General features: G+C 43.7%; 1 protein-coding gene across 4 annotated transcripts in view; it reads left to right on the plus strand.

Moving 5' to 3' along the window:
* Window positions 1-15,693, plus strand: part of Kalrn (kalirin RhoGEF kinase) — a 431,561-nt gene that overhangs the window by 354,118 nt on the left and 61,750 nt on the right. For 2 of the 4 annotated variants that reach the window (XM_052158466.1, XM_052158468.1), the window contains exons 16-20: window positions 1,154-1,273; window positions 7,181-7,399; window positions 9,521-9,670; window positions 12,170-12,284; window positions 15,553-15,668. In XM_052158466.1, the coding sequence (XP_052014426.1) occupies window positions 1,154-1,273; window positions 7,181-7,399; window positions 9,521-9,670; window positions 12,170-12,284; window positions 15,553-15,668 (720 nt within the window). The remainder of the gene's footprint in view (window positions 1-1,153; window positions 1,274-7,180; window positions 7,400-9,520; window positions 9,671-12,169; window positions 12,285-15,552; window positions 15,669-15,693) is intronic. The other 2 variants (XM_052158467.1, XM_052158469.1) reach the window with 1 other exon arrangement.

A 15,693-nucleotide genomic window follows, 5' to 3' on the forward strand; every position in this document is an offset into this window, starting at 1 on the left:
CGTGTCTCATGATCGTGAGCCACAGGCTGAGAACCTCTGCTCTCCGGGCAGTACTCAGTCTTGCTCCCCTTCTGATATTTCCCATTTTATATTTCTTTTCCACGGTACTTATCAGGAAACCTCAAAGTCATATTCAGGCCACTGGGTAATTTAAGTTGGTTAGATTTTACTTTCCCTTTTGGTAATGATCTATTCTTTGATTGTTTGCTTACTCAAGCTTGTATACTCTGGGCTGCTGTGTAAGAGACAGGCCCCAGGATGTGACTTAGGTAATCTTCTTTACCTTCAGACCAATACTATGTGAGAGCCATTAAGTGAATATGGGAGATTAAAATTTGACTGGAAGATTGTCCTAGACTTTAAGGAGTTCACAGTTTTAAGAAGGAGCTAAAATATAGATTGAAATAACTAAAAGTTGTTCTGTGGTAAGTCACTCTAAAGTGAACCACACAAAATACAGCAGCCATACTGCAGGAGAAAGAGATTATTTTTTTTATTTGATATATTTTTAATTTACATTTCAATTGATTTCCCCTTTTCAGGCCCCCTACTCCCCAAAAGTCACATAAGTCCCCTTCCCTCCCCCTGTTCTCCCATCCACCCCTTCCCACTTCCCTGTTCTGGTTTTGCCCTTTAACAAGAAGAGTGGCGTGTGAACAAATTCAAGAGGTTCTTATTTGAACTGGGCCCTTTAAGAAAACAAAAAGGAAGAGTTAGAGAAGAGGAAAGGATGTAATCCAAATACACTGTATGAAATTATCAACAAATAATTAAAACATAAAAACATAAGTAATAAAAAGACCTGAAAGAAAAAAATATCAACAATTGGAATTTCTCTATACCATTCTGTGTTCGAGAAAGAAGTTTAGACATGCATAAAATACAGCCAGATGAAGTCATGTTAATTTGGTGGGAACCTTGGGACAGCAGAGTTAGAGGGGGAGGAAATGACTTGAGAATAAAGTGAGTTCAGGAAGTGCATGCCTTATGAGTGCAGATACAGGGAGACTGGAGAGATGGCGCCTCAGGATCCTTGCTGTCCTCTCGCTAACAGGGAAGAGAAGATAGTCCTTTGAAGTAGCCATAGGGAAAGCAACAGCTCTGGAGAAACTGTGGAGAGCCATTCACCTGAGTGCTTGTCCCAACTCCCTAGGTTCTGGGATGGATCCGCAATGGAGAGTCAATGCTCAACGCCAGCATGGTCAACGCCAGCTCTTTGTCTGAGGCAGAGCAGCTCCAGCGGGAGCATGAACAGTTCCAGCTAGCCATCGAGGTAACCCCCAAATCTGGATGCACTGTCTTGTTCTCCTCTTTGATTCTGGGCTTTGGGTAGGATGGCTGTCTGAGTTGCCCGCATTCCCTTGGGTGGTGGGACCCTTGTGCTTTCTAGTGACATAGTGCAGGAGCCTCCTTCACACTCAGGTATGCAGAAAGCAGGTTTCCTTCTGCCTCCAAGAGATAAGGAGCCATGTATGCACACTTCAGATGAGAATATTTGCTGCTCCTTGGGCCTCAAGACCCTAGTGCAGTTAGAATTTTATCCATTTTACTCACAAACTATATACCATTGAGAAATACTAAGGTAAAAGGCGACAAGGCTTCCTGTAGAAAGCCACTCGGAAATGAGGGCATACAGTTGTGCAGGTCAGTAGTAAACCAGAATAATACTTATAAGCACTTGGATTCTAGGTTAGAATCTGACTTTCAGCAAGGACCACAAGGCTTGCAAGAGACTGTATCATACATTTGTATGCTGAAAGTGCCGTTCAGTTATGCTAGCAGAAGCCATATTTGAGGAATGAACTGCAAGTAGAAGTTTACCAGCTGGGAACCTTTTACTAAGGTTTTTAAAAAGGCCCATTTTTAAAGAAAAATTCACTTGGGATAAAGTAATGTTGCCTTGCTTTAAATAATACCCTCAATTATCTTCAAGCTAGGACCTTCTCCCAGAGAGGAGATTGCTTCTCAGTAGTGTCTGAGAAAGAATAGAAATGACCCACAGAACTATATTAAAAACAAAATAGGTTGAGCACCAGTGGAGAAAAAGGCAACGGACAAAAACCTCAGATCCTTGTTGTATGTGGTTCACTGTAGGACTTTGCCTACTTCTGGGTGTGCAGGAACTACAAAGGGGCTACTTTCTTTTTTAAAATTACCACTAGCAAAAAATTCTACATAACGATGGCAGAAAAATAATGAATTTAAATTATGTGCTCATAAATGTCTTTTAATGTGGCAGTCCGATTGATTGATAGCCTTTTGTAAACTGATATTAATTGAATTCAGCCATTTAATTTTCCAGAAGCCATCTCTCATGCATATAAAAATGGCGCTAAGATGACTGACATGTTCCCATAAGCTACGTGATATCTTCTCAGGAAGTATTAGTAGTCTGTAGGTACTGTCTGGGATTTGAGGTTGAAAAGCAAACAGTACAATGCACATGCAGTATAAGCAGCTCACTTGCTGTAGAAGAGCTACCCAGAAGCAAGGAGTTTTATGTCTCTGTTATAGTTAACGGCAATCCCAAATTGATAATGGTAAGAGCTCTTCAGGAGAGACCTAGATTGGGGTTATAACCAGGTACTTACTGGTCAAGTGCCTATAGCAGTGGTTCTTGACCTATGGGTCATGACCCCTTTGGGGTTGAATGACCCTTTCACAGGGGTTGCATAACAGATATCCTACATATCAGATATTTACACTATATCTCATTAAAGTAGCAAAATTACAGTTATGTTGTAACAATGAAATAATTGTAAGGTTGGGGGAGGGGGTCACCACAACCTAACAGCTGTATTAAAGGGTTGCAACAATAGGAATTTTGAGAACCATTGCTCTATAGACTTAGGCAGCAGTGAGGGTTTGGCAACAGATGATGTGAAGCTATGGGGGATTTAAGCAAAGATAATGCTTGGTCATCTTTCTCCTTGAATAAGAATACTTGGATTGGGTGATTACAATTCTAGTCTCTTAATCAAACATCTGACAAGTCAGACTAAGCCTCACAGCACACTAGAGTACCCCAGTGAACTTTGAAAAGGGGTGGGTAAATGTTTCCATGGTAATTGAAAGACTAAGCTCTGTGTATGCAATAGGTATTAATTTGGGGAGATGTTGCTACATTGTTGCATAGTAGAGCCTTGCTAAGGATAAATGTCTCCTAGGCCCTCCTGGGGTTTTGTGGGAGATTGCTTTAGTTAACAATTGATGCTAAGCTATAGGTGACTCTAGGCTTGGTGTCTGTGATCTCTAGGACTGCAGAGCGAATAGAATTACAACAACATTTTGGTGATGGAACGTCATTAGGTTGTGGTGTAGCTAAATGAACAAGGAGCACAGCCAGAAATGTTCACACGCTCCTCCAGACAGCCTATGCTTGTCTGTAAATGGAGTGTAAGCTGGGCTCTGCATCAGGGGAAGAATGTTCCAGAGAGGATGAAAGAGATGTTTCTCTGAAACACAGGCTCACTGTGTAAGCCAGGCTGACCTTGAACTTAACTATTTAGCCCAAGCAAGACTCAGACTCATGGTCGTCCTAATGTTCAACCCCGGAGTGATGGACCACAGCATGTTTCACAGTATACCAGGCTGGATGCAAGCCAGTTTAAAGGAAGGTTAAGCTAGTTTGGCTCTTCCTGTGTGCCAGCGTTACTGCAGGTCTTTTGCTGATTGCTGGGCCTGGGATGGGGATAGAATTTGCCTTCTAATTACCTAAGGAAGCAAGCTCAAGAGTTCCACAGGGAAAATAGCTATTGGTGAAACAAAACAATTTGTTGTGTAAACAGACATTTTTTAGAGTAAAGGGAAATATAATCCTGGAACTCCTGGAGGCTAAGGCAGGAGGATTGCAAAGACAGCCTGAGCTACATAGACAGACCCTATCTCAAGCAAAACAAAACGAAAAGGAAAAGAGAGTGTTATCAATAATTAATCTAGAAAAGTGGTTGTACATTGGAATGACCCTGGCCAAGCCAGGATCGTTCTAAGCCTTGCTTTGGAGGTTTCCCTAGAAAGGTCAGTATTTGTCCCTGATAGGCCTGGTTTTCTGGAAAATGTCCCTAGAATATTCTATGCAGAGAACCAAATGGTGCCTCAATGCAGTGAGGTTTGTTAAGCAAAATGGATTCCTATTTGTTAGTGCTCTGGATGTGCTGTTGTGCCTTCAGAAACCATGGCCTTCAGACAGAGCAGCTCAACTTTAAAATCCATTTTTATTTGAAATCCTCCCATACTTTTGTGCATAAGTATTATACCAGAAAAGTGGTTAAACTAGATAATAAATTCAATTGATTTAGTTCAATTTTCTTGCACTTACACCTACTAAATATTAATGTCCTTGATAACCCACATCTTAAAACTCTAACACTCAATAGGCTTAGATGGTAAGGAGTGAAAATGGATACAAAATAATGACTTAAGCTTAGCAAGCAAAGATTAGGCCACACGGATGAGAGTTTATCATTCAGGAAATTAAAGAAGAAAAGCCCACTCAGGATTGTTACAGAGTAATGAACTTCAGAGTAAGGCACAGAGTTTATTATATAACACAAATTATACAGAAGTAGAGATTACTCTGCACTATCTGAAGATAAAACATTAAAACAGGTTTACGCTGACAGTTATTACATGTTTAGGACAGAAGACATAATTGTCATAATCACTAACATTCATCTGGAGAACCTTCTTACAAATGAGAAATGCTGTAGTTTTCATTCCAATCCTAGAGAAAAAAATCATGTGTGGTAAAGAATATTAGTTGGGGAATAGGTCAAGCAGGAGAAGGTTTACCACTTGTTTTGATGTTGGTTTTGAGGCGCACCATTTAGCCTGCTGTGACTTGATGTCTTAATCGCTAAGCTGGAAATAAAATCCACCTCATAGAAGGGCTGCATGAACCAGAAAATGCATAATCATAAGGCCCAACACAGAATACAAGCATACATAGGCGTGTGCGCGCACGTGCGCACACACACACACACACACACACACCACCCTTGGAAAAGTGACAGCCATTTGATTGATCCCACACACACCTCTGCCCCACTGTGACAGTTTTGCCTTCTAAGCAACAGGGACCCTCCAAGAGTTAAATAAGTAGCAAAGGCATTCAGAGAAAGGGGGTTTGCTCTGAGCTTCAGGCCATCTGAAAAGATTCACTGAAGGAGGGCAGGTTTGAGGCAAGGTTCAAAGGACAGAAGGGATTATTGATTGGGTTTTAAAGCATACACCAAGGACAGGAAGAAGGAAGAGCAAGGCAGGAGGAGTGTGGCTCACTTTCAGAGGTTTGGGGAGAAAGCTTAGTTGGTATTGTGAAACAGACCATGTTGTGGAGGGCTCTTGTGACAGCCAGTTTGAGTGACAGAAACAATGAGGGAGCCGCTGAAGACTTTTGAACAGAGAGAAGGAAGTGGTGCTCATAAGATGGAAGCCTTAGGGATGAACGAATAACAGGAGCACTTCCTAATCCACCAAGTTAAGCAAAGCTGCTGAAACCATCTGTGAGGCACTGGGGACGTGGCTCAGTGGCCAGATGTGGGCTTGGGACATGCAGGACCCCAAGACAATCCTAGCATGCCACATGAAAAGAAAAGGAAAAGAAAATGCACAGAATGGACCTATGAATTAGGACTGGAAGGAAAGAAAAATGGCTATTTCTCTGACATAAGCATGTGTGTCTGAAGTTGTGAGGGAGTAGGGAGCAGTCAGGGATAAGGTCAAGATCGTGATCAATTCTAGGTGGCAGGGGAAGTGGGTAAGAGGAGGCCACCAGCATAAGTGGCCAGTGACTTTTAGGAACCATTTTAAAGAGATAGGTTTGGCATCTGCCCTGCCACTGCTGGCAGCACCTCCTCAGAAGTGTGAGAGGTGAGCTCCCCTCCATCAGAAGACGATTCCAGAGGAGGATCTGACACTAAGAGCCTTCTTCGAAGGGAACATAATAGAAGCCAGGGGAGCGGATAAGAGCTCTGAAGATGGGAGCAGTTAGCAAGGCCAAGGAAACCGTGCCTGTTATACAAAGCAAGTCATTGGAGCTTGGGAGGGGCTAGCCCACCCTGTTTTACCTTCTGGAGCTTCATTCAGAGTGAGAGCCCAGCACTGACAGTCGTTAGAACTGGCGCTCTCAGGGCTAAAGGCCTCAAAGGGCCAGGGATACTGGTGGAAATGGAGTTGCAGAGCGGCTGCAGGTTTGGGATTGGGGAGCACATAGACTCCTTGCAGACAGAGCTAAGCAAGCAGGAAGCCCAGGATGAAATCTAATGACAGGGAGAGGCAGGTGTGTGGGGTGAGATCAAGGAGATGCTTAGGGGGAAACGAGGGACTTGTCATCTTAATTGAGATTCTCTCCTCTCAGATGACTCTAGCTTGTGTCCAGTAGACATAAAACTATCCGACAGGGGGATCATCGCATCTGTGTTTTGTCTTAAAAAGCCTGAACCTCCTTTGGCTTTTTTCCCCTGCCACTTAATCCACCAGCCAGGTCCCCCAGCCTCTTGCAGTTAAGGTCCAGAGCATAGTTAGCCCTAATCAGAAACCATAAACCAAGCGAGATGCTGTCTCCTAAAAGCCACTGCAAATAGCAAAAAAGTTCCTGCTTGGAGCTCATCCTTGCCTGCAGGAGGGAGCTACTTTGGTGGAGTAACTGTAGAATGGCAGTGGGGACAGGAGAGCTCATTCTTCAAGCCTTCTATCAGAATCCTTTTCAAACTGACCATTAACGGTTCAGATTGTGCATTGCCAGTTGAGATGTGTGTTCCATGTGTTTTTGGGGTGTGTTATTTAATCTGTAAAATACTGCACCAGTAATCATTGAAAGCTGTGATAAGCAACTTTATGATTAAATTTGAAAAAGAGATTAAGGGGCCTATCGGTGGCAGGGTTTCTATATAGCTTCTGTTTCTCTCCTATGTGAACTGAAATAGCCTTAAAATCTAGGGCAATGGGGTAGAAAGTTAAGAATGGGGTCAGGAGTTAGGGCCCTGGGGGATGAATGACTTGTATGATTTCCTTTGTGTAAATGTGCCTTAGAGGCAGTAATGTGTTAATCACCGTGACAAATGGATCAGTCATTTAAAGCTCTTTAACTTCTCTGCATCTTTCCAACCACACCTCACTCCACCCCTCCCATATCACACCTGGGCTGCTCCCATGGACCGCTCTCTCCTCCCCTCGTGCCCAGTCCCTCTTTCATGCCACTTCCTTGCAGAAGACGCACCAGAGCGCCCTGCAGGTACAGCAGAAGGCAGAGGCACTGCTCCAGGCCGGCCACTATGACGCTGATGCCATCCGAGAATGTGCCGAGAAGGTGGCCCTCCACTGGCAACAGCTCATGCTAAAGATGGAGGACCGGCTGAAACTTGTCAATGCCTCTGTGGCCTTTTACAAGACCTCTGAGCAGGTGAGAGGGAAGTCTGGGGGCATGAGTGGAAGATGAAAGAGGCTGGTTTCTGCCTCCAATTGTATAGTATCAAAAGCCAGGCATATTGGCACTAACCTGTGAGAATAAAAGAATGACTCATAGAAACACTACCATTGGCTTTCTTAGGTTTTTTTTTTTTTTCCTTTACAGCAAGGAACCATGTGATTTTCCTTTTCATACATTTCTCAAACTCATCAGATCAGTATGGAGGTGTTGAAGTAGAAATCATGTGTGTTGAATAAGCAAATCAGTCAGCCATTGTCAGAATCATGCTGTGTGACAAACTGCCCCCACACTTGATGATATAAATCAGTGTTTGCTTTTCATTAAGTACCTAGGGTCCCGCCGATTTCCCTGAACTTGGTATCTCTAGACTCCAAACTGTCCCTACAGGTTGTTCATGTGTCTCTCAGTTCCCCCATCAGCAGCTACTAAAAATGCATTCAGAGTCTAAAGGGCCCGGAATCTGCTGTACAAAGACCTCTTCAAGTCTTTGATTCTGTCCTGTGGTGGAACAGGTCTCAAGTGTCTTAGTTTTGACATTTCTGCACGTTTTGTTATCTATTTCATCTCAAGACAAGAGCTTGCATGCATGCCTTGTGTCTTGCATTAAAAGAAGTCGGAGAGGTGGGAGCTAGACAAGTCACCTTTTGATTGGGGACAGACTTCTCGTGACATGGCAAGCACGAGGAGGGGGTTCTGCCTCAGTCATCATTCAGCTGAGTCCATACTCAGTGAACATTCTGTCCAAACACCGCATCCTTGGGCAAGGATGTAGTTGTTCAGTTAGTAGAGTGCTTACCCAGCATGCATAAAGCCCTTGACCAGAATTTCAAGGCCACTTTTAGCTACTTAGCAAATTCAAGGCCAACCTGGGCTTGATGAGACCCTGTCTCAAAACCAGACATACTCTTTACCAAGAAGAATGACTTTTTCAGAGAAGGCCAAGATGGTTTCAGCTACTCTCCCAACTCCTGCCCAACAAGTACCCAAAGCTGTTGAAGGAAAGTGAAGGAATTCGGGGTTCTGCTCTCTGGTTGGTTGGTCTCGGCACATTAGGGATGGGAGCTTTCTTCTTAGGCGTATGAGGCAAGTGCCTGCTGAGGTTTTATTTTCTGTACCCTCCATGCACTGATACCAGGCTGCCATGAGACTCCCACTGCAACATTCAACCCAACTCTCCGTGTGGACTCTCTCTGATGCTCTGATTTCTTCTGAGGTCATTTATAAGAGGTCATTCAGAGAGACCATGCTGAGAGACCATCCCTCAGCTTGTTCTCTCTGAATTTTTATAACTTAAAAAAAATTATGTCTTTGAAGTTAACTCAAATGTATTCTCCCTCAGAAAGAAATGTGATTTTATAATAAAGATGGATGTTAAAGATGTCACTGCCTTATGGTAGGACGTTAAACATCTGTCCCCAGGGGACTTGAAAGATGACTTTCATTTATAGCCCATAAATCACACAAGGGAGGTAGCTTTTCACTTCACCACTGCTTGAGGCTCCTGACTGTCAGACAAATACAGATGCTAAGGCAAGCCATCAAGTATCTTCTCCAAGCCTGGTCTACATAATTCATAATTATCACGAGGTTACAAAAACAGAGCTATATAATATAATATATACATATATACATGCATATGAATGTGTGTGAGATATATATCTCATATATATGTATGTGTATATGATATATATCATATGTGTTGTGCATGTATGATACATGTTAAATATATGTATGTGAGATATATATATCACTGTGTATATGTATATATATATGTGTGTGTGTATATATATCACTTTAAAGTCCCGAAATATCCAGCCTACTTTTTCATCTCTACTCTTCTTCATAATCTTGAGCGATATTATCAGTCCCTATAGCTTCAGCCTTTAGCCATCAGCTGTAAAGTGGCAATTCCACAATCTCTACCTCCAGTCACAAGGTTCTCAAAATATCTGTTCAGAATATCCCGGGAATGGTGACTGCTCTAAATCTCCAGGCTGGACCTCACTGCAGTGTGTAAAGTTCTGCTGCAGAAGTCTGTGGAGAATACCCGCTGAGCAGTTCATTGAAGGAGCCCCTTCTCCCATGATTCCCCAGGTGTGCAGCGTGCTGGAGAGCTTGGAGCAGGAGTACCGGAGAGACGAGGACTGGTGTGGCGGGAGAGACAAGCTGGTGCCGGCGGCAGAGATGGACCACGTCATTCCACTCCTCAGCAAGCACCTGGAACAGAAGGAGGCCTTCCTGAAGGTCAGGGGATACTGCCACACGGCGCTCAGGTCCAGCCTCGCCCTCACCTCTCACCAGCACCCACTTTCATCAAGGCTTCCCTCTGCCTGCCTCCCTCTTATGTAGAGAGGGAAGGGGCTGAAGAGCCAGCTCCTGGTCAGTGTGTAAAGCCATCAACTACATTTTACACGTCCTTTTCCTTCCTGACACTTTTGCTTTCATCAAAAAAAGGGTGGAACATATATTATTATTGCCACTGCAGTGTGAGAAAGATCACATGGTTATGGTCACTTATAGTCAGTTTATTAAAATGATTTATTGTTTTCTTTTATAGTGCTAGGGTTTGAACACAGAGTCTCACGCCTGTCAGGCTAACACTCTATCATTGAACAATAAATTTAGATACTATTTATTAATCTAGCAATTTTCAATTAACAATAAATATCACAATGTTTATTCTCCTATAGGAAAGCAGAAACACATTTCCTGGGGGTTTCTGATAGGGCCCTACTGTCTCAGGGAGGGAAACCAGCCCTGGTCCATATGGGAAGTCCTTCTGAAAGTCTCCTGGAAGCAGGCTTCCCAGTTCAGGCTGGTTCACAGACTCTACTCACCCCAAAACTTTCATGTTTCTCCGCTGGGGTTTCTCAAAGAGAATTTGTGTTCCCTGACATGCCACCACTGAAGTCCTACTTCTATAACTAGCCACCTTTTATATTAGAGCTCTTCTCCTCTTGACCGCCAAATTTTTCTGTTCCTTTCTTAAACCCTCCCCTCCTCCTTATGGACTCATGTTTCTTCCTACTGTCTGGTGTCTACACAGGTGTCGGTCAGAACCCATAATATAAACAGATTAAACTAATACAGATAGGTAGAAATTTTCCTCCACAGAGCTTAAAATAATTTAAAAGTTTTTCTGTTACAAAACAAAATTGAAAATAATTGAAGGAGCACGGGAAGGGTTTAAAGTAGAGTTATACAAGGGTTCTCGAGACAGGGAATGGCTTGGGAGGTGGGGGAGAACCTGCTGTGTGAGCATGGGGACCTGGGTTTGGGTCCCTAGCATCTGTGTAGGGAGCTAGTCACAGCACTGCATTTCCCCAGCGTCATTGAGGACAGAGAAGCAGAGTCACTGGGCCTTCCTGGCCTAGCTCTGGTTCTCTTAGAGATGCTGTCTCAAGAGGGCAGGGTTGACAATGGTTGAACAGAATACCCAGCCTCCTCCTCCGGCCTCTTCACATGCAGGTATGGACATATACCCCACACACACACCTGCACAGCCCGTCACACATCCATCGCACATCCTCACGCACAGAGAGAAAAAGTAAAAATTATTTCTTCATAAACTTAAATGACTCTTTTAAAGAAGAAAAGAAACCGTCTGGGCTGATGTTTTTCGTATATTCCTAAAGCTGTGGAGAAAAAGCTCCCCATGACTGTGGTAATTCTCTGCCCAACAGATGGTGTGCGGCTTTCTGTTAACATTTATTGATTCATCTAAAGTCCTTAGCCTTAGATGTTCACTAATGGCTCTCAGTTCATTAGCCTGTGAGTCCCTGGGCCCGTCAACTAGCTTTAACCAGATCCAGCTTTGTTGCTACTTGTTATGTAATCATGAAAGCATATAATTTGAATTTATATTTATTATATAACAATCATTATATAATTTATATGATCAAAAGATAAATGTAAGATTTTAAAATTTAACTTCATCTAGAGATAATTTATTATTCATTGATCTATTAATATATATTAAATTGTTACTATATATTAAATATATTAGTATATACTAGTTTTATAGTTATAGAAAAAATGATTTTTAGAGAAATTCATAAATTCTATGGGCTTAAGAGACATTAGAAGTACTCCGTCAGCATATCTGGATTCTAGATATGAAGGGCTTCTTTCCTGCTGCTCTTCCCAGACCTCAGTCCTATTCATCACCAGGAGAACGTGGCCTGTCCTCTCTGCCAGCCCCTGCTGGTGGGAGCCTTTGGGGGCTCTGAATCTTTTATGGAGGTTGATATTTCTCAACAAGAGAGTACTTGTTAGTGTTATTTAGGTAAGGGGAGCGTGATTGACAATCAAATAAATTTGAAAATTGTTGGCAATTTAAGTTTAGATTAGAATTATGTTATCAGGTGTGTTTGCTAAATGTGATTTGCTAAAGTGGGTTTCTGTTTCCTGGGTTCTCAACAGTGGTCACATAAGAAACACTCTTATAAAAGAAGAAAGCCAGCCTGGGTGTGACCATTATCAATAATGCACAGTCAGCATAGTAACGGGTCAGCTGCCTGAAACGGAAAAGCCCTTGGTTAAAGCAGAGATCAGAGTATGAGCCTTCTAAATTGGAATTAGCATCCCGTGAACCGAAAGTGACCTCCAGAACTCCTCTCCCACTGGATCCCTCCAGTATCCCCATCACCATAAGTCCTTAATGCTTCTAAAAAGGCACCTCATCACAGTCTTGATTTCCACATGCGGACTAGAGACAGGGCCTCACGTCTTTGTTTCTCTTAGGCCTGCACTCTGGCACGGCGGAACGCTGAGGTGTTCCTCAAGTACATCCACAGGAACAATGTGAGCATGCCCAGTGTTGCCAGCCACACCAGGGGCCCGGAACAGCAAGTGAAAGGTGAGGAGGAGGCCCGCCTGCCCGCCCACGCTGGCTTCAGTTGCACTAGTGAACGGCCAGGCCGCCTCTCCTGGCAACAGGCTGTGGATCCAGCTCTCCCATCATCTCAGGCTCTCCAGGGATTCTCCCTTGAGAAGAAACAGTCTGGTGTGGAGTGAAACTGGCCCTGGTGATCCACTGTCTCTTACCATGCTGAAAGATTTCCCCAAGTTGTTGAGGTTTTTTGTTTGGTGTTTTGGTTTTTGCTTTGGGGTTTTTGGGGGTTTTTTGTTTGTTTGTTTGTTTGCTTGTTTTTTCATTTATATTCAAGTCTTGGGCCACATTGCTTAGTAAAAAGGTTGTCTAAACATTTGCTTCTCAAACCATGGTGTCCAGTTCAGCAACATTGATATGACTTGGACACTAATACAAATGGAATTTCAGACTAACTCAGATCTACAGTCAGAACCTGCATTCTGTATGCACATAGAATTTACAGAACTACTATTCTAGGCCATCTTTATTATCTCTTTGAATTCCACAGTCTGTGAGTATATGAAAAACAGCATATATCCTTTAAAATTGCTTATTGTCTGATCACATTTGGCCTAAATTTTCATTTTGTTCTTTCAATGTTCACTCTTGCCATACAGAAATTAACCTTGGTGTAGGAAACCAGATATACATATATATGTGTACATATATATCATACACATATATATGTATATCATACGTATATGTATATGTGTATATTATACTTATATGAATACATACATACATACATACATACATACATACATACATCCTCTTGTCCAGTTAGAAAATCACAGCCCTGGCAACTAAGCCAGGGAGAAGACCTGAACTGACTTGGAGTGAGGGGTGAGCCGGGTTTAGAGACACCATGGTCAGAGTGGGATCAGTAGACTGCTTTAGATAGAGTTCCCTTCCCTGTTCAGATAACTCAAGAGTTGGGATGATTCAAATCACTGGAAAGAATTAAACAGGAAGAGAAAACTGAGCTCCTTTCCCACATGTTACTTTGCCTTTGAATGAGGCCCTGTGGGTGGCTGATTCCATATCAGAGCTTATGTTCTGACTTGTGCAGGTGGCAGCTTGGGCAAGGCCAACTACTGAGAGACCACATTTACACCCACACTGTATGGGACAAGCACCCAGAGGAGGCTGGATATACCTCCATCTGCAAAAGCTCCTAGGTGGTGGGAGCAATGCCACCTAAAACTCTCCAGAGCTTCCCATGATTTGGATTGGTTATGTTGGTTTCCTAAAGGTGCAGCGAGCAGAGAACCCAAGCCACAAGACACAAACACTAAGGAAACAAGGGCTTATTTGACCCTTGCCGTGTAGATGCAGACAATGGAGACAAGACCAGCTATGTCCCTGTCATCTGCTGCCTGAGTCCAAAGCCAGTGCCACTTATATTGGGGTTTTAATATGCTGAGTAACAACCATAATTTCCACTGTTGCTCACCATCAGCATCTACTGTCTGGTGATGGCATGGTGCCGCCATCAGCATCAGTAGCCATGGCTAAGCTCAGCAATGCAGCTGTTGGAGGTTGGCTCCAGATGTTAGCTGAGGTTCTTGTCTGTTCATTCTGAACTCCAAGTCCAAAGGGCAGTGACTGCCCAAGAGTAGCCATGGTGCAACAAGGAGGCAAGGGACAGGTCACGTCTGCAGACACAACTCGAGCTCCTGTTTGTGTCATATCAGCTAACAATCTCTTTATCAGAGAAAGTCACTTGGCTGAGCCAGAGGTCAGAGGTCAGTCTGAGAATGAAAAAGTACACTTGACCACTCTGGGAAGGAGGGGAAACTTCCATGCTGAATACATAAATAGTGAGCCACGGGGGCGATGAAGTGTCTTAGCTTAAAGGAGCCTGGGCAGAGTCCATCCTTATAGTCAAGCTTAAAGGGGTGGGGCAGAGTCCATCCTTACAGTCAAGCTTAAAGGGGTAGGGCGGAGTCCATCCTTACAGTCATGCTTAAAGGGGCATGGATGGAGTCCATCCTTAAGTCAAATTTCTAGGCCCAGAGCAGTAAGGGGAACTAAAGAATAAGAAAAATCAAGAAAAATTATAAAGTACAAACACTGAAGTTCAGGTTGTGCTATCTTAGTAAAGTACCATTCCCCCAGGGACTGGGAGACCAAGGGTCTGTACTTTATATCCCCAGGGACTGGGAGACCAAGGGTAGCTAAGAATGTGGTCTCAGGTCAAAGGGTCCGGCGTAACTCCGAACTCTACTCCTCCCTACCTCAATGCATCTGCCCAGGTTTCGGGCCTTCCCTTGATTTCCTCACCTGCAAAGTGGGAACCATCATAATACACGCATAACAAGTATTATGAAAATGTGCGTGACACACAGTAAATGCTTAGTCAACATGGTTATCTATACCCTCATTACCATATATTTTATCAAACATACTTAATACTGTATATTTAATAGTTTGCAGAAAACAAGAAGCAGATATAAAACAAAATAAATTTGCTTGCTTCAGGCATAGAGCATACTACTTAACACACTCAAGAAATCAATCAAGGTCCCCAGACAGTGTTAGGGGCCGTGAGGAGACGGATGGCACGCACTGGATACTCCCCAGGCTCCCTGGTCGTACTAAAAGACTTGCATATACTCTCAAATATCATTCAGGAGACAGAAGAGTTTTCAGCCTTCCTTAGGATCAGACAGAAACCTGTGTGGCGTTTGGGCCTAAGATGATATGAAGCCCTGTTCCCGCCCAGGTTCCACATACCCTCTGCCCAGAAGCTTCCAGCAGTGGCTCTGCTGTTAAAGTGCCTTATGGCTGACACTCGTGTGCAGGGCTGAGACTGCAGCTCATTCTGTGGGCTGCCCAAATGTCTTCGCGGCCTTCTCACTGCCGCCATATCCTGCCTCTCCTCCAAAAGCTCCTTGGGAATGCCTAGGAGTCCTCGCAGAGGCTTCCCATGCTTGCTAGGCTCCAGACCGCCTATGTCAGTTGTCTCGGGGGGTTCCCTTTCCAAACTCTCTTACTATGGTAAGACTGTTGTGAAGAGAATTGGGGTCACTGGAGTACATCGACTGAATCCTCAGAAACAGGTCGTTACCAAGCACTTCCTGCTCCTGGTCCCTTCTGGGGAGTTGTATCTATCTCTAGCTTTTATTCACTTTTTTCTGATCCTTTATTGGTCCTAAAGGGAGGCTTACCAGTCCTCTTGGTAACAGGACTGAAGTAGTTGGGACTTTGCTTTGAGCCTTCCCATGATGCTACTCGCCTGCTCTACCCACAGCCATCTTGAGCGAGCTCTTGCAGAGGGAAAACCGTGTCCTGCACTTCTGGACCTTGAAGAAGCGGCGGTTAGACCAGTGTCAGCAATATGTGGTGTTTGAGCGCAGTGCTAAGCAGGTATGTCCAGAACTCCCCTGGGCTT

This window comes from Apodemus sylvaticus, chromosome 15 (genome assembly GCF_947179515.1).
Source record: "Apodemus sylvaticus chromosome 15, mApoSyl1.1, whole genome shotgun sequence".
Taxonomy (NCBI): domain Eukaryota; kingdom Metazoa; phylum Chordata; class Mammalia; order Rodentia; family Muridae; genus Apodemus; species Apodemus sylvaticus.